This window comes from Hemicordylus capensis, chromosome 1, assembly GCF_027244095.1.
Source record: "Hemicordylus capensis ecotype Gifberg chromosome 1, rHemCap1.1.pri, whole genome shotgun sequence".
NCBI classification, from domain to species: domain Eukaryota; kingdom Metazoa; phylum Chordata; class Lepidosauria; order Squamata; family Cordylidae; genus Hemicordylus; species Hemicordylus capensis.
Window position 1 is genome coordinate 377,990,346 of NC_069657.1, and position 27,032 is coordinate 378,017,377.

Here is a 27,032-nt window from a genome sequence, read left to right on the forward strand (position 1 = left end):
CCATCTACTCACGCAGTTGCAGCAGTAGCGAGGGCGCCTCTTCCCTTCTTTCACGGTGCTTCGCCTCTACGCTCTGGCCCCGCCCCCTTCCCGGTCACTTCGCGCACGTGCTCCTTCTTCCGGCTCATCTTCGTTCTCTCTTCTCCGTAACCTTAACTGGAACAAGCGAGCTGAGCAAGCCGAGCAGATTCGCAGGCATTCCTAGCCGAACGCCGATAAGGCAAGCCTTCCCATTGGGTAGAAGGCTGCGCCTGCGCAGCCACTCTCCTTCCCCCTCTGTGTCAGTCCGTCAGTCATGGAGCGGCTGCTTCGAGCCGCGGCGGCAGGAGCAGCAGCAATAGCAGTAACACGACCATCCTCATCCCTACCACCAGCAGCACGCGCAGCCCGGGACATCCAAGCCAGACTTGTTAGCAGAAGACGCTGCAACGCGAAGAACCTGCACGGACTGCGCGCGCGCGCCGGGGTCCGCAGTAGCAATAGTGGCGTCTCGCGCCACTGGGCGCAGTGACTGACGGCGCGAGCGAGCCCAGGAATTCCGTCTCGTGCCTGCACGGCGACTGCGAGTCAAACATCGCGTCTCTCTCTCTCCCCGCCTGCGATGTTCCAGTGAGTGCTCCTCCCCCCCCCCTTTCCCTTCTGTTTGGCATGCGGCTGCTCCTCTTCCCCGGCGGGATGAGCAGAGCCGAGCCAAGTGTGGCGCGCGGAAGCGCCCTCGGGCCCTCCCTGGGTGGAGGCGGGCAGTCCTCTTCTCCCCTGCAGCTGCCGCTTCTGTCCATCCATTCAACGCAGAGCTGCCGGTAGGAAGAGCTGGACTTCAGTCCCAGTGCATCCTTCCTCTTCAGCTTCCTGTCCTCCCTTTCCCCATGCTTTTCAAAAATCTCTTTTGCAAATGCGCTGTGGGGATAGCATGCAAAAGGACCGGCGCCTTTTGCACTGTTTGGAGCAAGCCGAGCTGTGGGCTTTGCTTTATAATTTTTTTCCCTTTAAAAGCCTCTGATTAGATTCGTTCTTTTTTAAAAAAAGTGAAATGTGTTCTGGGTTTGTTTGTTTTTGGGTTGGGTTTACTTGTTTGGATTTGCTTGTGTTGTATTATGTCATCAATATACTTTCTAGTATACAGAATAACATACATTTTAAACAAAATGTGGCCTGATCCCAAAGAGTTTGCAGTCAAAATAAATATATGGTGCAGCAGTTATTAGTAGCATCATGGTGCATAAGCAAATGTTTTATCACTTGTGTTAGGGACATAGTTTTGATGGTACAATCAAGTACTGCTGGTTTCTCTATCTCTGTAAGGGAGAAGAAGATTCATAACTAGTTCCTCTTGATTATCATTGATAGCATGTCTCTGGTAATTATTAGTGAAAGTAGTGTGATTGCATGCACATAAATCTTTGAAGAGGGAACTTTTGTTCTTCCCAAATTACATGTTGGATTCAGATCATGTGAAACACAAAGCTTTCAATTCTTTCACTCAGTTTGCAGGTAACAGATTACATTTCCGTAGTTGTTGCAGATTGAGCCTAAAATCTAAGAAGGGTGCAGACGTCTCTTGCCTTTGCCTGTCATGTGGAATTAACCATCTCTAGGGTGTTGCTGTAGCCATAGATTCATCTATTTTTTATTTAACATATTTTTATACAGCCCAAAACTTATGTCTCTGGGCGGTTTACAACAAAACAAAACAAATGACAACAGAAAAATTAAAACATTAGTTAAAATAAATGATAGCAAAACAGTTAAAACATTACAACAGTTCAAAATTTTTAAACAATGTTTTAAAACGAGGTTAAAACTATTAACATATATGTTAAACTATATGAAAAACTATGTTTTTCAGGAGATAGTAGATGTAACTAGCAAAGTAGTAATTTCTCTCTCTCTCTTCAAATTGAACAAAATACAAAAATGGTGATTAGAACTGTGCAAATGCTAGTTTTAATTGGGGGAAATTTGAAGTTGAAAATTAGCTCAGTGAGACTTCAAACTTGTTCAGACGTATTTTTTGTAGGCTAGAGATTGAAATCAGATCTGCTCCCACAGAGCCTTACTGGTTCTAACACTAAGCCTTTCTGTGCCCCCAGAACCAGTGCCAGGGGCATGATCCAGGGCGCATCATGCAGCGATCTTAGTAAAATTAACTAAGCTTTGGTTCTTGTGTGGCTGCATGAGAGACTGTCTGATAATAACTCTGTGTAAGTTGCCTTAAACTCCCTGGAGGGGAGTCAGGATATATATGTAGGAAATAAGCCACTCTGGGTGAACAAATCCATCTCCAACAGTTCTTGTTACACTCAGGGTGCTTTTGTTTCACAGCACCTCAAGCACTTTTCTGGCATTCCATATAGCTTAACTTTCTCTCAGGTTTTGTGTTGTGCATTTCAGTTCCATGACTATGGAGGAAATTAGAAAATTCTTCCATGTCTTAAACTTATATCTACAGGAATGACACCTGTTACATCAACCTTTAGGTTATAGCAACAGGATAATGATCTGGAAATAGAAACTTTTAAGCAAGTTGACACTGCCAGCAAACTGTGAAACCTAAAGAGAAAAACGTGAAGAAAATGGAAACTAACTCTTGACTTTTCACATTTCAGACTGAGAAAGTCTGAGAAAATGGTATAAATAATGCTGAGTAGAGCTATTGGACTCTTTCCCCGCCTGAATCTCCTTAGCCTGAGCCGGGAAATTTACCGAGCCATCCTTGCCTCCACCCTTTGGCCTTGACCAGCAGAGAAGAGCAGCTGCTGGAATTCCTTCTGCCAGCTGAGTCACTGTCTGATTGGCCTGACAAGCTGCAGCTCTGAGGGCTAGTTCCATCAGCCAGGCTCCAGAGTCCACATGAGAGGTGGGGTCTGGGGAGTTTGGCTTAAAAGAACTGGAGCAAGCCAGAGTGCAGCCACTGGTAGGCGCACACCTGCAGATGGTCACCAAAGGGGACCTTTGGTTCCCGACCTTAGGTGTAGGACTGAGGTCTGAGGGGAAGTTATGCTCAAGATTCTCCAGTTTTAGTGTTTTGTTTTAGTGACTTGTGCCAGGCTGCTCACAGGGATGTGTCTGGGCAATCTTGTTAAGGATGGAGCAGGTGGCCCATTCAATGAGATTGGGCCAGCTATTTTCAGTAGTTCTGGGGAATAGAGGATTGGGCATTGGCAGGCTGGCATGCCTTTAAAAGGGAAGGGAATCCAGGGATTTAATTAGTGTTTCCCCTTCCAGCTGCACGGTCAGCTCTCAGCCTCGGGGAGTAGTCCCCACCAACTCCCCACTGAACTTAACCATGCTCTCCTTTGTAATGCCAGGCCAATTCAAAATAAGATCGAAATCATCGTGTATGAAAGAGCTGGCACGACTTGTATAACTCAGATCTGGTTAGTGGAGGTTAATAGTCCTGTGTGGGCTCAACATCTTCACCCAAGGTACTCTGTTTCTGAGCAGGGATGCAGGAGTGGCTGTGGTCCATAAGAATAATATCTCTCTTACCAGGATCCCTGTGAGAGAATTGACTTATACTGAGTGTTTGTACCTTAGGTTGGGGACTTGGGATAGATTGGGGATTCTGTTAGTATACCATCTATCCCACTGCCTAACAGACTCCCTAACTAGCTGATGGAGCTAGTCACTGAGTTGGTGTGGGGGGAGTCCAAGCTTTTGGTGCTGGGTGATTTCAGTGTCCTCTTTGGGACTGGCTTGTATGGTGCTGCTCAAGAGTTGATAGCGGCCATGATAACTATGGACCTATCCCAATTAGTCCTTGGATCTATGCATGTTGCTGGTCACATGCTTGATTTGGACCTTTACTTGGATCAGGGGGATGTTCCATGAATGGCGTCTCCTGTAGTTTCCCCATTATTATGGATTAACCACTCCCTGGTTAAGGTTGGTCTCACAGTCATGTCTGACCTCTACAGGAGTGGTGAACCTTTTAGAATGGTTTGTCCAAGAAGGCTGCTAGATCCAGTAGTTTCCAAAGGGCCTTGGAGGGTTTTGAAGTTGGTTCTGCCGGTGATTCTGTCGATGCCCTGGTGGATACCTGGAACAGGAAACTTACCAGGGCAGTAGATGATTGCTCCTAAGTGTCCTCTCCGATCCGCTTCAAAGTCAGCTTCATGGTATATTGAAGAGTTACAGGAGCTGAAGTGACAGTCTGGATCGCAAATGGAGGAGGACTCATCTTGAATTTGATAAGACACAGCATAGAGCCCATTTGAAGGCATATGCTATTGCAATACATGCAGCAAGGAAGCAGTTTTATTTGGCACATATTGCATCTGCAAATTCTCATCCAGCAGAGCTGTTCTGGATTATTAGAGGTTTAACTCAAGCCCCTCCTGTTTCAAATCTTTTTTCAGAAACAGTGTCTCACTGTGATGCATTCAGTGAGTTCTCTGCAGATAAATATCTCACATTCTGGCTGGTCTGGACTCCAGTAGTTCTGCAGGGCGGATTATGGAGATGTCCCAGCAATCCTTTATGCAAGGTTAGATTGGATCATTTCCAGTTTGACTCCTGAGAACATGGACCAGCTGCTTGGAGTGGTATGGTCTACCACCTGAATCAAGCTACAGGCGTAAAGCCCTTTTCACAATAAGTAACCAGCTCAAACCAGACCTACCTTTAGACATGTAAGTTCAGACCCATTAAAGAGGAGGAACCTCCAGTTTCTAGGGAAAACCTCATCAATGTCATATACTTAGAAGTGGTTTCAGTCTGATTTAAAGGGTTCTGGAGGGTTACTTGCAAAACTCTTCCCCATGTGCCTCAGAAGGTCATTCGCTACTGGAGTTGTTTTCAGAATAATATATTGTTGTCTAGAGAGCTAGGTTGTGTGGACTCTGGCTGTACAGTGCCTGTAAGTCCCAAGCCAGACAGTTCTAGGTTGTTGAAGTCGTGTCTAAGCCTGGTCAGTGGCTTTAGATCCATCTTCAACTGGTGGTGGCAGTCTACCTCAAAGAAGCGGCATGCTCCTAGATTAGGATCAGAGCAATAAGAACAGCCCTGCTGGATCAGGCCCAAGGCCCATCTAGTCCAGCATCCTGTTTCGCACAGTGGCCCACCAGACGCTTCCGGAAGCCACAGGCAGGAGTTGAGGGCATGCCCTCTCTCCTGCTGTCACTCCTCTGCAACTGGTATTCCGAGGCATCCTGTGTTTGAGGCTGGAGGTGGCCCACAGCCCTCTGACTAGTAGCCATTGATAGACCTCTCCTTTCTACTGCAGGTAGTTCTCAGGAAAACCTGGCGTAACCTCCATCTCATCACAGTGGGCTATGGGATTGAGACAGCCTTGGTTAGCCTGACAGATCACCTACACCAGGGAATTGACAGAGGGAGTGTGACTCTGCTGGTTCTTTTGGATCTCTCAATGGCTTTCAGTACCCTTGACCACGGTATCCTCCTGGATTGCCTGAGGGATTTGAGAATATGAGGCACTGTCTTACAGTGGTCCCACTCCTGTGTCTCAGGTAGATTTCAGATGGTGGTGTTTGGTGACAGTTGCTCTTCAAAACAGGAGCTACTCTATGGAGTTGCTCAGGGCTACATTCTGTTACTGATCCTTTTTAACATCTACATGAAACTGCTGGGTGAGGTCATTAGGGGATTTGGTGTTGGGTGTTATCAGTATGCTGACAACACCCAAATTTGTTTTTCCTTGTTGTCATTATCAGGAAATGGCATTAGCCCCTTAAGTGCCTGCTTACAGGCAGTAATGGGCTGGATGAGGGATAATAAACAAGCTGAATCCAGGTAAGACAGAGGTGCTCGTAATCTGCAAGACGGGATAGAACCTCCTGTTCTGGACGAGGCTACACTCCCCCAGAAAGAACAGGTTCGTAGCAATGGAGTGCTCTTGGACCTGAGTCTCACCCTGGTGCCTCAGGTTGAGGCTGTGGTTAGGAGTGCTTTTACCAGCTATGATTGATTTGACAACTCCACCCATTCCTTGAGGATAATGACCTGAAAACAGTGGCACACCAGCTGGTAACGTCCAGGCTAAACTTCTGCAATGCAGCTCTATGTAGGGCTGCTTCTACATAGTTTGGAAACTTTAGTTAGTCCAAAACTGGTCAGATTGGTCTCTGTGGCATCCTGAAGAGACCACATTATGCCTGTTCTTAAACAGTTGCACTGGCTGCCAGTTATTTTTGGGCAAGGTACAAGGCTATTACCTTTAAAGCCCTGAATGTCTTAGGTCCAGGTTACCTGAGAGAGCGCCTTTCTCTACAAGATTCCCATTGCTCATTTGGATCATCAGGAGGAGTCCGTCTTTGGGTGCCACTGGTTCATCTGGTGGCGACCTGGGATTGGACCTTCTCAGTTGTTGCCCCTAGTTTGTAGAATGCGCTCCCTGTGGATACAAGAGGATTATCTTTCTTCAGGACCTTCAGGAGAGACTTAAAGACCTGGCTTTTAATGATAACTAGTTTGAATTTTGAATTTTAATGAGATTTAATATGGTGTAAATGTTTTCTTATTTTAATTGTTTTGTTATGTGTTTTTTATTTCACTGTAAGCTGCCCTGAGCCACTTTAGGAAGGGCAGTGTATAAATTGAATGAATGAATGAGCGAATAAATAAATAGTCATTTATATAATAGTAGTGTGCATGGTTCGGTCCGGGCACACGTTACAGACCTCCGGACCGGTTTGGCAGTCCGGCGGTTCGGATGGGCGGGGGCAAGTTACTTTAAGCAGGGTGGTGGTGGTACTCCCCCCCCCCCCGCTGCTCTTCCCCCTCCGGCGCTGGTCCGTTTAAACATCTTCTTGGGGCGGCAGAGTTCCTCCCTGCTGCCCCTGCCCCCGTCGTTGTTCCTTAAGGCTAAAAGAGATGAGAGCTAGCAGCATGCATGCGCCCTGCGCGCGCTCGTCTTTGACGCTGGCGCGCACCACATATATCACGTGACGTATGTGGCGCGCGCGCGCCAGCATCAAAAACAAGCACGCGCAGGGCGCTTGCATGCCGCTAGCTCTCATCTCTTTTAGCCTTAAGGAACAACGACGTGGGCAGGGGTGGCAGGGAGGAACTCTGCCGCCCCAAGAAGATGTTTAAACGGACCAGCGCCGGAGGGGGAAGAGTGGCCGGGGGGGTAAGTACTACCCCCCCGCTTAAAGTAACAGTCCACCCCGTGCCGGACTGGGGGGACTCTGGACCTTGCACACCCCTATTATATAATAACTGGAGTATCTTTAATACTCCAGTATGCTAAGCACTAGATGATGTGTTCCCTTCCAGTGGGCATATAATTGAAGTAATTTGTTTTTTAAAAAAATACTGTACAGAGTAGCAAAGGTAAGGAAAACATGTAGAGCCAGTGATGACTGTCAAATTGTCTCTGACACCTGCAACAACATGGGGTCAATGTTTCGTTCAGTTACTTGCAATCCTAAAAGCATTTCATGGTCATCAATCTCATTTGCCTCAGACTCCTACTTCATAATGCTTTTGAGATCTACAATCACTTCCTGTGATATGCAGGTATTTCATTAGGCTGGTTCACCTGTCACATGGAACCTCAGTTAGAGCTGGGCCACATCCCTGAATCTTGGGAATGCATGCTTCTCCTTTCCACCCCCATGCAAGTGTCTGGTTGCTATCTAGGTTAACTTAAGCCAAGATTAGCTGTGTCTTCTGACCCCACCAATCTTGGCTTATTCTAATCTACTTCCTTCAAATAACCAGAGATCTATAACTCACTTGAAACTTTAGGTATAGATCTAGTAAGCCCTATGTCTAACCAAGGTTCCACGTGACATCTTAACCAGCATAGTGAATAGGTAAGTGATGCATCTTGTACTATATCAGCCTTTGGAGTGAAAAATAGGAATGTTGATTCAGTTTCCATGCCAACTTCTAATCCAATAACCATGTATTAAGACATTGTTGCATAACCTCTCTGTAATTTTGCCATTTCTTTGTGATGCAAACCTGCTTGCTTTTCTTTTGGAGGTCATGAAACGTGTACGCACAGAACAGATTCAGATGGCAGTTTCCTGCTACCTCAAACGCAGGCAGTACGTAGACTCAGAAGGTCCTCTGAAACAAGGGCTGCGCCTGTGTCAGACTGCAGAAGAAATGGCAGCTAATCTAACAGGTAATTAGTAAGACTTCCTCATAGTTTTAAAGCATGGGTTCCCAATCTTGGATCCCCAGATGTTGTTTGATTGCAGCATCCGTTGTCAATCATAGAGATTGGAGATGATGGGAGTTGTAGCCCAACAACATCTGGGGACCCTGATATATAGGAACAGCAAGTTTTTGAGTTTTGAGAATTGTACAAAAACTCTATGAAGTCTGAAAAAGGCAAAATGCTCTGAAATGACTCGGCTGAGAATTATATGGTTAAATTATTAAATTTGGGGATTCTAAAGAGAACTGCATGTTCATTGAGATGAACTAAATGATTGAGACCTGCTCTAGGCCATGTCCACCACAAAAGCCACACAATATGTTATAACTAAATAGCGGGATCAATTTGATCACTAAATAGTGGGATCAGCTTTACCATAAATGCAGTGTATTCCTGTGACAATTTGTTGCCAATGTTTCACATTAAGCAATAGATAAATATTTTTTCTGTTCAAAGGATATGGTCCACCCATTATTTTCTTCCAATGATAGCTTATTAATCAAATTAAGCAAAACATATAGACTGTTAGAAGTTAAATTAACTAAAACTATGAGCAGTGATATTCCAATTCAGGCATAGGAGACAGTCTTAATATAAGAGTGATATAAGGAAGACTTAATATAAGGAAGTCTGCAGAGCATATGTAACAATATTTATGAGCTTAAGTCTAATAAATCTGGATCCAAAGAACTAATAATTCTTAACTTGGAAACATTTATAAAGTCAACACCACAGTATAAGGAAAACAGCTTCGTGTGATATGACATTTCAAAGTGTTTAATGCTAGTGTTATGAGTGTGCGTTTGAAGCTTAGGTATTCTTGGGGGCAGGGTTACCAGATGCCAAACTTATTTATTTATTTTATTAAAACATTTTTATATACCGCCCAAAACTTATGTCTCTGGGCGGTTTACAACAGAATAAAAACAAAGTAAAACATCCGTTAAGACAAACTTATAGAAGCATCTTCTCATACTTTTTTTTTTTTTGCTATGCATTGCTATATTTTTTGAATGCAGGAGAAGCATGTTGGAGCATCTGACAGTGTATCTTATGGAGCTTAGGCATGTGCATTTGGGACACTAATTGCATGTGTTTCTCTAGAACAAAAAAATGAGTTTGCTGGGCAACTAATTGAGTGCCATCCAAGGACAGTTTGAACCTGCCCACTGTGTTTGGTTTTTCCCAACAATTAGGATTTAGTACCACCAGTCAAGGCTCTAACCAAATTATGCCAGTAAATTTGGAGAACACCACAGTGGCCAACAGATTGGAAGAGGTCAGTCTGCATACCCATACAAAGAAAGGAGACTTAACAGACTGTGCAAACCATTGCACAATATCCTTAATTTCACATACTAGCAAAATAATGCTCAGGATCATCCAATGCAGATTAGAGCCCTACGTGGAAAAGGAAATGCCGGATGTCCAAGCTGGTTTCAGAAAAGGCCGAGGAACAAGAGACATTATTGCTGATGCACGCTGGATAATTGAGAAAGCCAACGAATACAAGAAATAAGTCAATATGTGCTGTATGGACTACAGAAAAGCCTTCAATTGCATCAACCATGTCAAGTTGTGGATTAGAACATCTCATTGTTCTCATGAGAAACCTATACACAGGACAGAAAGCCACAGTCCAGATGGAACATGGTGAAACAGACTGATCCAGATCGGCAAAGGAGTAAGACAAGGCTGTATACTTTCTCCCTCTTTATTCAGTTTATATGCTGAACATATACTGAGAGAAGTTGGATTGGAAGAAGATGAGTGTGGTTTTAAAGTTGGAGAAGAAACATCAGTAACTTGTGCTGCGTTGATGACACCATTCTGATAGCTGAGAATGCGGATGATCTGCAGGCTCTAGTAGTTAAAGTCAAGGAGCACAGTGAAAATATATGACTACAACTAAATGTAAAGAAGACTGAAGTAATGACAACAGGTACAGCAACCAGCCTCAGAAGTTATAATGAAAACATTGAAGTGGTGGATAGCTTCTGCCTTTTAGGATCGTCCATCAACAGTAAAGGATCCAGCAGTCAAGAAATACACTGCAGACTAGCACTTGGTAGAGTTGCAATGAAGGACTTGGAAAGGATATTTAGATGCTGTGACGTGCCTATACCTACAAAGATTAGAATAGTTGGGATGATGGTTTTTCCTGTGACACTCTATGGATGCGAAAGCTGGACTTTGAAGAAGCAAGATAGAAAAAGCATTGATGCTTTTGAACTTAGGTGCTGGGGAAGACTTTTGAAGATACCATGAACAGCCAGAAAAACAAACAACTGGATCATAGAACAAAACTTTCACTCGAGGCACAAATGACCAGGCTCAAACTATCAAAGCTCGGACACGTTATACCAAAACCCAGCTCGCTTGAGAAGTCCATAATGCTGGGAAAAGTTGAAGGAAAGAGAAGACGACCAGCAGCAAGGTGGATGGACTCGATTACAACTGCAATGAATGCACCACTGAAAGACCTTCAAGGCCATGCTGAAGACAGATCATCCTGGAGAGAATCTATCTATGTGGTTGCTAAGAGTCGACACCGACTTGATGGCACTTAATCAAATCAACCACCAGTGGATGAAATGGAGACTATCATTTCCTGTTCAATGCACAAAACTGATAGCTTTGTTTATAGGCCTCTAATAAACTAAAATTTAAAGTATTTTTGCTGTAAGGGGTGAAAGAGCAATGGAGCAATGTGTGCTGGAAGAATGGTTTTAAGTAAGCTACTGCTAAAACCTTAATGCTGAATGGCTTTACCCATAACATGTTCCATGGTGAGCACCTGGGACCAGCAGGATAGCGCAGTACAGTATATCTTATCCAAAGTACTCATTTTGCAGGTCTTTGGATCAGACTTTGTTGAATACGTAGGATGGAAAATAAATGTTAATTTAAATATGAGGAGCTGGATAGACTAGAAGGATGGAGGAAATAGAGGCAGAACACCATAATGTCAGCTAAAAAATTGGAAACAAGAACATTAAAAGCTTAGAAATAGTACATAAAATTTATAAATCTGTGCAAATAGACAATTATTTTATTTCTAGCCAATTAATAAATGCCTCCAAAGGGGAAATAAACCTCACATTCCTCTCTTCTAACTCATGAAGGAAAATGTAACCATGCTCTTTAGTCTTGAGTATGACTTTATTTGTATAATAAATTTATGTGAGCCCGCACAACATTTTGGATGTATTTGTGTTAATGGCAACATTCTGTTTGACTTAAATTGCTCAAGGATTGAATTCAATATGTAATACAATCTGCTTATAGCAAATTAGTTTGTATACTGTACTCCTAATATGACTTAAGTTTTCTCCGTGGTAGCCAGAGTAACTTTGAGTAACTTTGAGTAACTGAGTAACTTTGAGTAAATTGAGTAACTTTGCCTCAAAAGCTCACTTCAGAATCCCCTCTGAGTTTCCTAGAATGCTGATGGCTCTAATAGTATGATCAAACAGCATTCCAGCCTGCCATAACTTAATTGGCTGTGTATCTCCCAAAGTAAGTAGAGTCATGGGTGGTGCTGGACTGTCTTAATAGCCTTGCTGAAGAATCATCAGTAATCATGATACCTGCGTGAGGGAGACATTCACAACTGTGAGAAGGATTCACTGCTGGATCTTATCAAATATTTGTATTGGGACAGTGACTCTCCACTGAACATGTGAACAGCCTTATTTGAAAATTGTGTTTGAGATGATAGTGATACTGGGTGAGACAGAGTCTGTGGCTTGTTGGTGACTGTCCTTGCTTTGTAGCAGCACATTTAATTGGTTGCATGTGTGAATTCACCTTGCATCATTCAGTAAGAGAATGGTAGTGTGTTATACAAAGCTTTTCAGTGCCCTTTGGAAACTAATTTGCTTAACCCTCATTTATTCCCTCAGTTCAATCTGAGTCGGGTTGTGCCAACATTGTCTCTGCTGCACCCTGCCTAGCAGAACCACAACAATATGAAGTACAGTTTGGGCGTTTACGCAACTTTCTTACAGGTAGGTAGCAACTTCATAGGAAGTATGTGTTTGTCAAGTCAAAAACATAATGTATGTGCTGCAGCTGTGGACACTGGGCCCATAAAGAGGTTAGGCTCAGGGAGGGGGAGCCTGCTACTCACCTATCCTTTCCAAATGACTTTTGTGACATCAGTTCCTGAAGCTACAGAGTTGGCATTTTTGCTAACTGTTAATCTTCACTCTGGTGATATTTTATTCTCCACTGCAAAAATAAGAATGGAGTAATGAAGCAAAACACCAGATCCGTTAAGGTGAAGTTCAGTGCACAGCATAAGCACAAACTGACCTTCTGTCACCACTCATGAGGATAAGTTCAGAGGAGGGCATAGGTTAGGGTTGCCACATCCGTCAGAGAAAATTCCTGGATACAACCATCAAAAGGTGGGATGCAAATTTTAAAACCCTGCATTTTTGACTGGGATTGGAAAGAGTGCTCAAAAAGGAGGCCATGTTCTTCATAGCTAAATCTAGAGGCCTACTACCACCCGCCCTAACTCTAAAAGAGATGATCCAGAAAGTGGGGAAGGGGTTTACTGAGCCATATGTTGAGAGCCAACCTAGCCAGTCAGCGGTCCTGGTGCCAGTGAAAGGGTAAGCAGATGGGGCTTTCAAGCATTTATACCATGTAGCTACAGTGCCTGGAGAGAAGCAACAGGAAAATGGGGCGAGATTCATTAAAGCTATCTTCCCACTCAAATTCCTAAATATTTCATATCCAGGATGACACTTATCCTACGTCTTGGACAAGTTGTCTGATTCTTGGACTTTCCAGGCCAATCCTAGCCTGGAAAGCTACTAATGGCCCCTCCTTATGTCCCTGCCACGTCTCCACTAGATATCTGGTGCATTTTTAGGCCTGGTAAAGAGCAGCACTGCACTTCCCAGCCTAGCACTTATAAGCCTGAAGAAAAGACTCATGATGATTTGGCTAAACTACTTCTCTGTAGGTTGTAAAGGGCACCACAGATTATCCTGGATGCCTCTTTACCTACGAAATCACCCCTGCTAACTGGGCAAAGAGGCACCTTTTACCGTGGTGATTCCCTTTATTTAGCAGGGGGAGAGTAACTGGCCCTATCCACCTCCAGCACACTACCTCCAGTGACTGTTGCTGGTGTTTATCTTATGTTTCGTTTTAGAATGTGAGCCCTTTGGGGACAGGGAGCCATCTGTTTATTTATTATTTCTCTGTGTAAACCGCACTGAGCCATTTTTGGAAGGGTGGTATAGAAATTGAAATAATAAAAAATGGTCAGGAGCAATTGTTAGTCCTGCATGGTCCTCCTAACAGTGGGTTAGAACTGGATTTGGAGCAGGGTTGTGGGGCGGTGGTGAGAGCGCTGCAGGCTTTGCAACAATTGGCAGGACTGAAGGAAGGATACATATGTAACAGGCAAAAAATCCCAAAGCTTTCCAACACTTCCCCAAGAAGGAAAGAAAATGCAGGACATGAAACTTCTCACATCAATATTGGCAAACCGGTTGGGCTTAGTGATTCCTAAATATGTACACCATGCTCAAGTGGGATCTATTGTCAGATGATGTGAAAAGTGTCCTTAATGTGGTATATCATGTTCAGCTCTACAAAATTCTGATTTCAGTTGTTTCATTAGATGCCTATAAAGTATTTGATCGCCAGAACTGGAATTTCCTCCTGTTTGCTAACTAGAATATATTGGAGCGGTGGTGTGGGGGGGGATAGTCTTGCATGTAAAACAATTGTGTCAACCCTTGAAAGCTATGGTGCATGTTACTCAGTTGGATTCTAAACCATTGCCTTTTATGATGAGGCACAAAACGGGGATTCCCTTTGTCCCCATTGCTATTCATTTTAGTGCCAGAGCCCTTAGCAGCAAAAACTACACACCAATGTTGCAGTTAAGGGAGATAGGTGTCTTGCATAAGATAGGCTTGTTTGTAGGTGACATCTTATTCCTATCTGATCCGCAATCAGACTCACCAAAACTAAAACAAATGGTGGGAAAATGTGGTGAGGTAGCAGGGCTCCAAATTAATTACACACAATCAGACCCTCCAAACTCTAATCTGTCAGAGTGCCTACACAAGTGTAAATTCTGTTAGGTAAACCAGCAACTCAAAGCTCTATAAAACATCTGGTAGTTCACATTCATTCAAAACTTTCAGAATTCTACAGTTTAAATTTTAGTCCACTTTGGTCAAAGCTAATACAGGAACTTAGGCTGTGAAAAAAATGTTCACTGTCATGTATGGGAAGAATAATCTCGATCAAAATGATGTTTTCGCCTGAGCTTAATTTTCTGTTCTATCAATTGCCAATAGAAATCCCAGAAAAATGATAGGCCTGCTGCAAAGGAAAATCAATATTTTCATCCATAACCGTGGAAGACCAAGGTTAACCAAAGCATTATTGTATAGACAAACCTCATGGGGAGGACTGGTAATTCCCAATATAAGCCTATAGTACCAGGCATTCCAACTGGCCCAGGCAATCCATTTGTTGAGAGATGCAACCAAAAGATACTTGAGCATAGAGGTTAGGGTTAGAGGTTAGGTTTAATGGGGGAAGGCCGGGAGGAAGTATTGCTTCTATCAGACAGAAGAAAACAGATGATCCCAATACATAACCATTTTTTGAAAAACTTGGCACATATATGGAAACAGTGGGCAAACAGACTTGTACCAAATATTTTCCCACTACTACCATTCACTTTCCATCCATAATTTGTAGACCCTGGGAAAACTGGCAGCTTTAAGAAATGGTCTAAATATCAGTTGACTAGAACAAAAGACATTTACAATCAAGGGAAAGCATTATCAAGACAGGAAATAAAGGACAGGTTAGGGGACCTTCCAGTACAATTGTTCCAGTTATTCCAGATCACATACTTCAGTTCTAAACCTACCATCTGAGAACAAGCCACAAGGCCTTTGAAATGCTTGTAGATAAAGATCAGCCTTTAGCCTTTGTGCCTCTCCAAAAGTTATCATTTTCTTATATTAAAAGCATTAGGGACAGGAGATGGAATAAAAATGGAGACCCAATTTAAAACAAGAAACGTCACCAGAGCCCTGGCGTAAAATGTGGTCTGCTACCATGTAGATCTGTCATCCCAATTAAGAGAAAATACACTTAAAACAGCTTTGAGGTGGTATTTCTCCCCTCAGAAGTTACACAACATAAATCCATCAGCCCTATGTGTAGGAGAGGATGTGAGTTGAAGGGATCCTTCTTTCATTTGTGGAGGGAATGCTCAGTGGTAGCAAAATACTTGGAGGATGTATGGCAACCATTACGAAACAAACTCTCTCCAGACCCTCAATTAGCAATCATGTCAGTTTCAGACCATTTAGATTCTGACCTCCTCCATGAAGATTTAAGAATAATACTACTGGCAGCAGTTAGAATGGAAATAACTCTGCATTGGGGGTTGAGTAACATAGGGTAGCAATGTATGGTACACTAGAATATGAGCAATTGCATTATCAGGAATGACTTGCACAACAATTAAGAATAGCTAAGAGAATAACCATACAAGATAAGTTCTTAAATACAAGTAGTGCCTTCATTAGTTGGTAGCAAGCATGAATTGTCCCCTTTGCTAAACAGGTTTTGCCCTGGTTTGCATTTGAATGGGAGACTGCATTTGAGCACTGTAAGATATTCCCTTTACGGGATGGAGCCACTCTGAGAAGAGCGCTTGCATGCAGAAGGATCCAAGTTCCCTCCCTGGAATCTCCAGATAGGGCTGGGAGAGACTTCTGCTTATAACCTTGGAGACGCTGCTGCCAATCTGTGTAGACAGTGCTGAGCTAGACAGTCCAATGGTCTGACTTGGTATAAGTCAACTTCCTATGTAGTTATTTCAACAATATGCAGGATTGCCCGAGATCACCTTCTAGTCAAAATTATTTTTGGTGAGATACGTTGGGATAGGAAGTGTCAGAGATATTCATGCTTTTTGACACTATATTCTTACTTTGTACTCATGGCATATGTACAGCAAATTATGTATTTGTTCATTCATTTGGTAATACTTACTTGGTAGATCCACTACCTTTCACTACCTGTCACATAATTTTGTGACTGGAATGCTCTATATACTTAGTTGGAAAAAAATCATTAAAATGAAGGTGAGAAAGTGAAGAGGTTCCATGAAGATAAATGCAGGTTAGAGGGCAGAATAGGTTTTTCATATCTTAAACGCATCCTTTACAGATTTGTCTCTGTGTCCTAGCAAACGGGCATGTTGGACCTGACAGCACATGCAGCATACTGAATAGTGAAAGAAAATGGTCCCAGGAAAGATAGAATGTGGTAGGGTGCTTATGCAGATGTCTACAGAGAACAGTGTATCCTAATCAGGAACTCATTACACACTGTTCTTGGAATTACCATTGGGATTTACTTTGGCAGAGAGACAGAAAACAAGCGAGCAAAAACAGAGATAAAACTGTGAAGCACAGCATGTTGTAGTACAGGTTCAAAACAAACTGTGCTGGTGGCTTCATTTTCCTCCACTCCCAAGTCTACAGCATGCCCTTAAATGCAAGTGATAAAGTGGGGGATTTCACATCCTAAACTGTGTTAACTGCATTCTAGAAATAATCTTGGATAGGGAAGATACATAACTAAAAGTAAACTGTGACTAGGAGCAGATCTGAAGGCTCTTGTTTTAGGATTGTTTCTTGTGAGCTGAAAGTTGCATCGAATATCGTGTGATGTGCATTTTAATAGCACAAATAAAGGCTAATTGCAGCAGCTCTTGCAAATGGTGAATCTTTCATTGTAATCCGTGCAAGAACCAAGTGGAATAAAGTGATTCTTCTTTTGTTTGATTTCTAGATTCAGATTCTCAGCACAGCCATGAAGTGATGCCTCTTCTGTATCCCCTCTTTGTCTACCTCCATCTTAACATGGTCCAAAATGGCCTAAAGAGCACAGTGGACAGTTTCTATAGTCGCTTCCATGGTATGTTCTTGCAGAATGCCAGCCAGAAGGATATCATTGAGCAGTTGCAAACCACCCTAACAATTCAAGACATCCTGTCAAACTTCAAGCTCCGGGCATTTCTGGACAACAAGTACGTCATCCGCCTCCAAGAAGACAGCTACAACTTCCTCCTTCGCTACCTCCAAAGTGACAACAACAATGCTCTTTGCAAAGTCCTCTCCTTGCACATTCACTTAGATGTGCAACCAGCCAAGAGGATGGACTACCAATTGTATGCTAGTGGTGGCTCTTCACGAAGTGAAAGCAATGGCCTGGAGCCCACTGATATGCCTGCTTCCATCCTGCAGAATGAGGCAGCCTTGGACATACTGCAGGATAGCATTAAAAGAGTCAAAGATGGGCCTCCCTCGCTCACCACTATCTGCTTCTATGCATTCTATAACACTGAGCAGTTGCTGAACACAGCAGAGATCTCGCCAGATAGCAAGCTGCTGGCTGCTGGCTTTGACAATTCGTCTGTAAAGCTGTGGAGCTTGCGGTCCAAGAAGCTGAAATCTGAACCTCATCTGGTAGATGTGTCCCGAATCCGCCTGGCTTGTGATATGTTGGATGAGGAGGTCAGAATATCTTGTCGCCTTTATATATTTGGGAGTGTGGGTGGAGTGCCTTGTGTCCATATTGGAATAGTTCACTTAAGGGCTTCTCAGAGCTTGTCATAGTGAGCCTCTCCATCCATGCAAATTGCATCACCAGTGTGTTTTGTCCGCCTCCCAGTTGTAGCTTATTTTATTTCTATTTTTATTTGTTTATCATATTTTTATACCTCCTGATACATATATCTCTAGGCGGTGTAGAAATTTTAATATTAAAAATCACAGATGAGAATACATAAAATGCAACAAACAATATAAAACAAATTATTAAAATTAATTCTAATTGAAAGCTTGTGAGAACAAGAGAGTCTTGAGGGTCTTGCTGAAAACAAACCGAGAAGGAGTTGCTCTTATTTCAGCAGGAAGCTTATTCCAAAGCCCTGGGGCAGCCTCAGAGAAAGCCCGGTCCTGAGTTGCCACCAGATGAACTGGTGGCAGCCGTAACCAAACCTCTCCAGAAGATTGTAAAAGACGAGAGGGTTCGTGGCAAAGGAGGTGCTCTCTTAAATAGCCTGGACCCAGGCAGCTTTTGGGCAGTAGTAAGGTGATAGATAGCAACAGCTCTGGTTGGGTGAGCGTTCAGGTGAGCATTACGGGTGCCCATACATGCCTCCGTCGTATGTTGATAGAGTGTGGCAGATTCGTGCTTCTTGTGGGTTTCCATTAATAAATTCCAACTTCAAAAGTGGAATGGGGTGATTCAGACTGTAGTAGCCCTTCAGTTAAGCCCCTCAAATGTAGTTTTCCAAGAAAACTTACTCACTGCATTTGGGGGGGGGGTAACTTTGTTAGTGAAACTGGCTGACATTGTGCAGAATGGTTCATGGTCATCCATCATGCTACTGTGTTGGTGCAAGTCTTGTGCAAGTCTTGTACAAGACAGCTCTTGCGCAACTGCTACAAGACAAATTAAATGTTACACAACGTGTCTGTCCATGTCAGTACTTGTTTCCTTCTCTTTGCCACTCCTCTGCAGGCAGCTGTGAAACAAACAGTGTATGAAGGACTGGTACTGTTCCTGGCAGCTAGCTCTTACCAGTTACCATCTTTTTTTATTCTCAAATGAGGCTGGAAATGACTTTACAACATGATGCAGAGCCATTTCCTGTCTCATAGAGTAAAAAGATGGCAGCCAGCAGAAGCCAAATCTCCAGGAGTACAATCAGCATTGTTTAATCTGCTACTATCCTTGGAAGCACAGCAAAAAGGGTAAAAAGAAAGAGAGACTCTGCGACAGATTTGCATTGGGGTATGGAGATAGTAAGAAACAATGGGAGTTCTCTCCTACTGCCCAGAAAGGATTCCTGCTGTTTCTTACCTTCTCAAAAATGAGAAGGTAGGAATGAGACTTCTGGTGAGGAGATCTGTGTAGTGATGGGTGTTCTTTCTGGAGAGCTGGGAGCACTCGCCACTGGCAAATGGATTTGTGGATGCCTGGCTATATAAGTCTTCATTGCAGACTGTATCTAATGCAAAGCTTCCATGTCCCTGTGTTATGTGGGGAACCCCTATTCCCCTTATGGGACTTCTAAGCACGGTTATTAAACAGGCAATTTCCCAAGAAAGTCTCAGTCACAGACTTAACTAGAATAAATGGCTTTACTTAACAATTTTCGTTTTGTATAAGATACATTGTTCTTCGCTTAACCACTATCTTGCACCATCTATGCATCAGTTTGCAAGGATTTGCCTGAATCTGCAGTAGGATATTAAACTTACTGGGTAAATATTAGTATGATGATTCCACATAACAATATTACAGTTCAGATCATTCCCACTTTAATCTAAATTTCTGTTAAATTGAACAGCTTATCTCTACCAAAATACCATTATAATGGGAAAATAAACCTCTGATTGAGTCACAGTATTAAATAATGTCTTCGTATCATGTTAAGTGTCTGTACAGGAGGACCTTGTTACTCGCAGATCCAGCATCTGCAGTTTTGCAGATCCGCATTTGGGTAATTGACACCTGACCTCAGTATACGTGGGAGGGAAACAGGGGAGGGCCTAATCCACAGAACTGCGGATTGGGGGTGGCCAGAGATTACCTTGGAGATCACTTCTGGCAGCAATTTTGAGCTCAGGAGCCATTTTGTGGTCATTTAAATAGAAAAACAAACTTGATTTTTCACCAAAAAATGGTGGAATGGAGACTCTTGGGGGTGGGGTGTATTGCTGGATCGCTAGGGACCCGCAGAGTGTGGTAGGCCACCCCCCTCCCCCCACCATGTGTGTTACTAGGACCATTTTTACAGTTGTCTTTTTTTATTTTATTTTATTTATTTTTTGGAGGAGACCTCCAGGATCCTAACCTCCACAATCCCATAGACCTGATTCAGTATTTGCGGTGTTTTTATCAGCGGTAATTGCAGAGAACAGAACCCCTGCGAATACTGAGGTTCTTTTGTACTCATTTCTTCATACAAAATGCTTGTCTTGACTTAAGGGAAGTCTAGTGCCCCCCTCGCCCACTTTTAAAGCACGTATCCCCTCATAGCTCAAGCAGCCATTCTTTATAAAATTTATAAATCTTTTCCGTCCATAAGGAGCACCTGCAGATAAAATTCTTTGTAACTTTCTCTCATTTAGGAATGACATTGTATGGTGGTGATTCTTGGGGAGAAATTAGAAGTAACTTCTTAATATTATCCCAAGTACTTAGGGAAGGATCCAGACTAATTATATAATGCGAGGAAAACTACAAAGTGGTTTGTGCTGTTCTGCGATGTTGTACCCCTGCTAGTGGAAAATCTTTTCGGGGACATATAGGAGGTTGTGAAACAATTAGCTAGAGCACAGTAAGATATTCCCCTCAGGGGATGGAGCCGCTCTGGGAAGAGCAGAAGGTTTCAAGTTCCCTCCCTGGCTTCTTCAGGATAGGGCTGAGGGAGATTCCTGCCTACCACCTTGGAGAAGCTGCTGCCAGTCTGTGAAGACAATACTGAGCTAGATAGACCAATGGTCTGACTCGGTATACGGCAGCTTCCTATGTTCCATGTTAGCGGTAGTGCAATGTCTTCCACTAGGGCAAAACTAGTCTGGAACAGAAGTTACTTTCTTCTGTTCTGCATCCTTAAACTATATCATACTGCATTCTGTTCTGCATCCTTAAACTATATCATGCTAGTGAAATTGCTTTGGCTGACATTGCTATTCTGGATCTTGCACTCCCTTTGTTGTATCAGATTATTATAAATATTTGTTGGCCTTGAGGTTTTCCTTAACCACAGAAATAAGGAAAAAAAACTGTACCCTGATTCTTTTTTCTCCAAACTAATGCATAGATCTTATCTATATTCCAACAAAAAATCCACCAGTATTGGTTTGTCCTTGTCTACTGACCAATTTTAGAAATGTCTTGACCTCCTTCCAACTCTTCTTCAAGTGTGCATTAAAAGCAACCACATTTGTACTAGAGAGGATGCCATGTGAGAGAGCACTTACAACTTTACTGAAGCTGCCCACAAAAGGAAGACAGGAATGGTAGCAGCCTTTCATGCTCAAAAAGTTGTCCTCCTCTGATCCATAACTTGGACATGTGGTCTGCATGCTAGGACATAGCTTTGTTTATGAAGCCCTGTAAACTTTTAATACTTCTGAAGAAAGTTGATGGAAAGTGTTTTAAAGAGTTCAGTGTGAAGACTGTTCCTCAGAATATTAAACCCAGCCAGATGTATAATACTGTATAAGACAAGCAAGTATGTGCTTTATTAAAAACGAGACATCTGTAAGTCCAGGAGAAGTCTTAGTTTGCTCTTGGAGACTTTGATAAGCTGAATAATAAAATGTAAGGGATGGGTAACACATGACTGTTTGCTTTCTGTTCTGATAGCTGCACTGCTCTTGAAAAGGAGGCTCCCCACTCCCCACCCGCGGCTTCTGAGCTTAGTCTGCCCTTCCAGAAGTGAGACACTTGGCTTGATAATCACTTTGAAGTGCTACGTTCCCCCAAAGTTCACTGAGTGCCTGAATTTCTACTGACTTGTGTTGGGCTTCTTTTGCTTTGTGATTTGAGAATTAAAGATGCTATTGAACAGAGAGAGGACTGAGATTCACTGCACAATGGAAGTAGAAAAGCTGCTTTCAAAAGAACACACAACCTCTTCATATAAACATGGGAATATTACAGGGAATTATGATGTGGTTGTAAATGCACTTAGTGCATAAGCACACACCTTCTGATTTTCACTTCCATAAAGCACTTTTAGGAAAGTGAAGCAATGTGTTTGGAAGTGAAGAAAGATGTGTTGGAGCCAAAATTGCATAAGTAGAACAAAGTTTATTCCAGGGACATGCCCAACCTCCTTAGCCCTCAGGACATGGCTCTTTGGGGTCAGGGGATTCCTTGAGAATGGTGAAAGATATGGCTTTGGGGGCTGCAGTGGAGTGGGGGAATCCCTGAAATATTGATGCTTATATCTTGGAGTCTGAACTATTTATTGTTTAATTCTCTGAACCATTTAAGACAGAGCTTCACAACTCAAATGCCCTGGTGGCCGAGGTCAAATTGTTAGCGCATTATTACATTAAAATTAAAGATATTATTAGTTACTTGTGGATCTATTCCCCCAGTCAATGGACCCATAGTTTTAACCAAGGATAGTGGCCAGAGAATAGGTCCTGTCCCTGCTCAATCAGTGGGCCTCCTAGAGTGCATGCCAGCCTCAAACAAATGCCGAGTCCTCTCCTCTCCCTACATTGTTGTTGCTTTCAGGCTGCAATGCTAGGCATGCTTACATGGGAATAAGCCTCACTGGGCACACCAGGGAGCATATTTCTGAGAAAGCATGCACAGGATGGTGCTATAAGGCAGTTTCCAGCTCCTGTGTTGCTGCAGGATACCTGGGGGCCAGCAAAATAGTCCCTGCCAGCTGAATCCGGCTCCCGGGACTTATGTTCTGCAGGCCTGATTTAAGAGAATGCCTTCTTCATCAACCTCGCCACCTGTTAAGATCATCTAGGGAGGTGCGGTTGCCACTGGCTTGGTTGGTGGTGAAACCTTTTCTAGACTTGCCTTGGGACTCTGAAATGTGCTTCCTAATGAAATTAGTTTCCCCTTTGCTGGATGTTTTAAAGAAGGACCTGAAAACATAGTTGTTTAGTCAGGCTTTTAGTTTATAGGTTTAAAGCTTTAGTTTTTAGAGTGTTTATTGCATGTTAAATTGTTTTAATCGTGTTAATGTTTTAATGGTTTTTATATTGTGAACTGCCCAGGAACATTTTTTGTATAGGGCTGTTTACAAATGTACTAAATAAATATGGTAGCGAAAATATACAATAGGTAAGAATTCCACAGACAGTCTTATATTGCATGTACAGTAATGTCACATTTCTGTGACTACACAGAGTTCTCTATCCAAGAAAGATTTCCCAATAACTTTCTTGAATGTAGACCGCAAACCTTTCTCTGGCATGTGCATTAAACAAATTAACAAACTGTCTTTATTGCTCCATCCAGGATGAAGATGATAACGTGGGTACAGAAATGAAGATACTAAGAGGCCACTGTGGGCCAGTATATAGCACAAGGTTTCTGTCGGACAGTTCAGGGCTCTTGTCATGTTCAGAAGACACCTCCATCAGATACTGGGACCTTGGATGTTTCACAAACACAGTGTTGTACCAAGGGCATGCCTATCCTGTGTGGGATCTGGACATCAGTCCTTGCAGCTTGTATTTTGCAAGTGGTTCCCATGACCGCACAGCAAGGCTCTGGTCATTTGATCGGACGTACCCACTGCGGATCTATGCAGGTCATTTGGCAGACGTGGACTGCATTAAGTTTCATCCCAATTCTAATTACTTGGCTACAGGATCTGCAGACAAAACAGTGCGACTGTGGAGTACCCAGCAAGGAAACACAGTGCGTCTGTTCACGGGTCACCGTGGCCCAGTGTTGTCACTTGCATTTTCTCCAAATGGTAAGTATTTGGCTTCAGCAGGTGAAGATCAGCGGCTTAAGCTGTGGGACTTGGCTTCTGGCACGCTTTACAAGGAACTGAGAGGACACACTGATAATATCACCAGCCTTACCTTTAGTCCGGACAGCAGTTTGATTGCTTCTGCATCTATGGACAATTCTGTTCGGGTTTGGGATATTCGAAACACTTACTGCAATGCCCCCGTAGATGGCTCTTCCAGTGAGCTAGTTGGTGTATATACTGGACAGATAAATAATGTACTGAGTGTACAGTTCATGGCCTGCAACCTTCTCCTAGTGACTGGAATTGCACAAGAGAATCAGGAACATTAACTTTTTTATCATAAATGGGGGGAGGGTGGGGTTATTGAAAACCAGAGTCTATTATAAACTGAAATTATATATAATTGACTGTGAACATTTTTTTTGTCTTTCCCCTGATGGACATGTCCAGAATGATGGAAATACTGTACAGGTGGTCCTCGTTATTCGCGGGGGTTCCATTCTCGCCTATAGGTGCAAATAAGGAAACCGCGAATAATGAAACCTTACTCCAATGGGAATCTAGGGGTTAGGTTCCTACACACACAAAAGGGCTAAAAATGGAGAGGGAGATCATAAATAAGAAAAATAAAGCATTCTACCTTACTCTCCAGGTCTCCAGCAATGCCCACCAAAAAAAAACCCCATTCCTCCAATTTTCACAAGAAATCGTAGGATTTTTTTTTAAGAGCCACAAAATGGCTTTGCACTGTAAAATGGCCAGAAATGACACCGGAAGGTGAATTTTAGCCTATTTTTATACCGTGGATAAAGAAGCCAGGTCTCTAAGACCCGTACACAGTTATGTGAAACTGTGGCTGTTGAAACCACTGATAACGAGGGCCATCTGTACTTGAAAATGTCTTGCATGGTTGCAAAAAGATAAGAAAAGGAGGCAATAGGAGAACTTCAGTGTAGTTGTATGCTAAGTGCAAAGGCAGGAAGCAATGGGGGAAAGCCAGCAACCCAGAACATTCTGCTATAGGGATAGCCCAAAACCTGGTCCAAACGGCTAAAATATCAACTTGGCATTTGCACTTAAATATCTTGCATTAATGGGTACCTCCTACTTTCTGCTATGTGAGGTTTGTTTGTGTATGTGTGTCTGTATCAACTGTGTAGCGCAATTTCTCCACTGAATTTTCTGTGGGACCAGATTATTTGCCATCATATTGGAAAGAAAAACCTATTTTGTTGTCGGATTCCTTATACAGGCTATAACACTTGGGGTTCTTCTAGATCAGAAATCTGGGATTTTTCCAAACCTGGTTGCACTGTGGTGAAGTCACAAAATAGTAGGCGATTGATAGGATGATAAGTATTGTGCCTGCTGAAAAGAGCTAGCGGCACGTTTGGCCTCTTAATAGAAAGGGGCACACTTCAGCTCACCAAAACTATTTTCTGCAAATGAATATTGACAAAGATGTCCACAAGATGGGAAAATAGTGTTACTAAATTATTAATTGTGAGAAGATGCAGTTTTGCCATTTTTGATATTTTCCACTAAATACTGAAATATGAGTTGTTTCATGAAGTCTTCATACAAGAGTGCAAGCATGCAGAATCTGGGGGTGGGAAAAGCAAACGCTCTAATTTTGTCATTCAAAGAGAAGATGAGATATTTCTGCTTTCAGGAAAGAGATTTTGTATTTTTGGTTTTTTCTATTAAAGCATTTAGTTTAAAGAGAGAGGTTTGGCAGCATTTCTGTGTAGAATTGGGCAGGCTTTGCCTTCTGTAGGAAGCTAAAAGTGATTTTTGCCTGGTGGCTTATATCTGTATTGGATTGACTATGACTACAAATCTTTATATACCACGTTTCAACAAAAGTCAAAGGAAAAAAGAATATTAAAAAAAAAGTTGCTTCCCTGATGCCAGGAGGTTCACAACCTAAAAGAAACACAGCAACAACCACTGATGCTGTGCTGGGGTTGGATAGGCCAGTTGCTCTCCCCCTGTTAAATACAAGAGAATCACTACTTTAAAGGTGCCTCTTTGCTCAGTTAGCAGGGCCAGCTATTCGCTCAGCTTGAACCAGGGAAACAATCTATTCTGAAGGTACATGTTGGAAGAGTTGCTTTCACTCTGTCATCTGGCTTTACAGAAGCTGTGTGTGTATGTGTGGACACACACTGTGGATAGCAAAAAAATGAATAGATTATAGAGTCCTCCATTGGGGGTATTGTGCCATGGGCACAGTCCCTTCCTGGTGCCAAGACAAAGAAACACACACAGGCAGAAGATGAAATAGATGGTATTTTAATCAAAGAAAGACAAAGATATATAAGGCTTCTTATGTCCCTCTAAGCCAAAATTACTAGGGATCCCATTGCAATAGGGGACGTGTTCAGGTGGGAGTCCGTGACACCTGTATCCTGGTCCACGGTGAGATCCAGCTAGCATTCTAAGGAGGCTCTCTCTTTCTACATTACTTTAATCCAAGCAAGTTACATAATAGTTTTGTTGGTTTACATGTCTATAATGAGCAAGAAGCTGGTGCTTAATGAGATGCAATTTGTTGCTTGCATTTTTTCATGGCAACTCGGATAAGAAGCTGCAGCCTCTGATAAGCAGAGCTTTTAAAACTGACCCACGAGTGAACTCCTGAGACACACTAGAACTTTCCACTCTTTGCAATACAGTGGTGTTTGGGTGGGTAAAACTGTCCCTGTCCGTACAGAGGGTAGGCAAGTAAATTGTACTCTTAGTGCTATCATATATTAGAGTCTGGCATTTCAAACCCTTGTCTTACCACCTAAAGCCAGATTGTGCCTGGAAAGCACAGACTAACATCCAAAGCTGCCATGAGCTTTGTTGGCAAAGTCAAGGATTGAGCCTAATCTGTTCCAAATTGAACACTGTCAGATGAACTACAAAGAATTCAGTGGGTGGACTATGCTAATAAAATCTCAATAGATTTCTTCTAGGTATTATAGAGCAATGAGGGATTAACTCCTCCTAGGGATATGGCTAACTCAAGGGAAGAAGAAGTGGAGTTGACTGTGAAACAAACTGAAATAATGAGAAAGGTCTGTCTAGAAAAATTTATTCAGCAGAAGTTGCAGAAAGGTCCTACAAGGATTCTGTGGATTCTGCATTTCAGTAGATGCACTGAAGAAGTACTAAGACTGGTACCGGGGCACAGAATCTGCAATTCCAAAAACATCTGCTTCATTTAAAATAAACTTCTGGCCTTAAGAATGCTTTTTTTAAAAAGGCTTGGAAGTGCATACAACAATGCACTTCCAAGTAAAATATGAGGCCTGTGGGGAGAATAAGGTGTTAAGGAAGGATTTCAACTCTTTGACCAGTCCAGGATTC

General features: G+C 42.7%; 2 protein-coding genes across 3 annotated transcripts in view; one reads left to right on the top strand and one right to left on the bottom strand.

Moving 5' to 3' along the window:
- Positions 1–579, bottom strand: part of URB2 (URB2 ribosome biogenesis homolog) — a 30,476-nt gene extending 29,897 nt beyond the window's left edge. Inside the window, exon 1 of the mRNA XM_053298336.1 lies at positions 13–579. The gene's annotated coding sequence lies outside the window, so the exon portion shown is untranslated. The remainder of the gene's footprint in view (positions 1–12) is intronic.
- Positions 162–25,399, top strand: TAF5L (TATA-box binding protein associated factor 5 like). 2 transcript variants are annotated; one of them, XM_053298348.1, is made up of 5 exons: positions 162–609; positions 7,951–8,095; positions 12,037–12,141; positions 16,988–17,712; positions 23,210–25,399. In XM_053298348.1, exons 2-5 carry the CDS (start codon positions 7,954–7,956, stop codon positions 24,002–24,004), a joined length of 1,767 nt encoding a protein of 588 aa, XP_053154323.1. In that variant the 5' UTR covers positions 162–609; positions 7,951–7,953; the 3' UTR covers positions 24,005–25,399. The 2 variants fall into 2 exon arrangements, with proteins under 2 accessions (XP_053154323.1, XP_053154331.1); XM_053298356.1 differs by lacking the exon at positions 162–609 and adding an exon at positions 782–800.
- The last annotated feature ends 1,633 nt before the right edge of the window (positions 25,400–27,032 follow it).

Bases quoted from the DNA above. Each gene is read 5' to 3' on its own strand.
- TAF5L (XM_053298348.1), top strand. From the start codon at position 7,954: ATGAAACGTGTACGCACAGAACAGATTCAGATGGCAGTTTCCTGCTAC. The intron at 8,096-12,036 runs GTAATTAGTAAG...TTATTCCCTCAG, and splicing joins AATGGCAGCTAATCTAACAG to TTCAATCTGAGTCGGGTTGT. The intron at 12,142-16,987 runs GTAGGTAGCAAC...TTTGATTTCTAG, and splicing joins TTTACGCAACTTTCTTACAG to ATTCAGATTCTCAGCACAGC.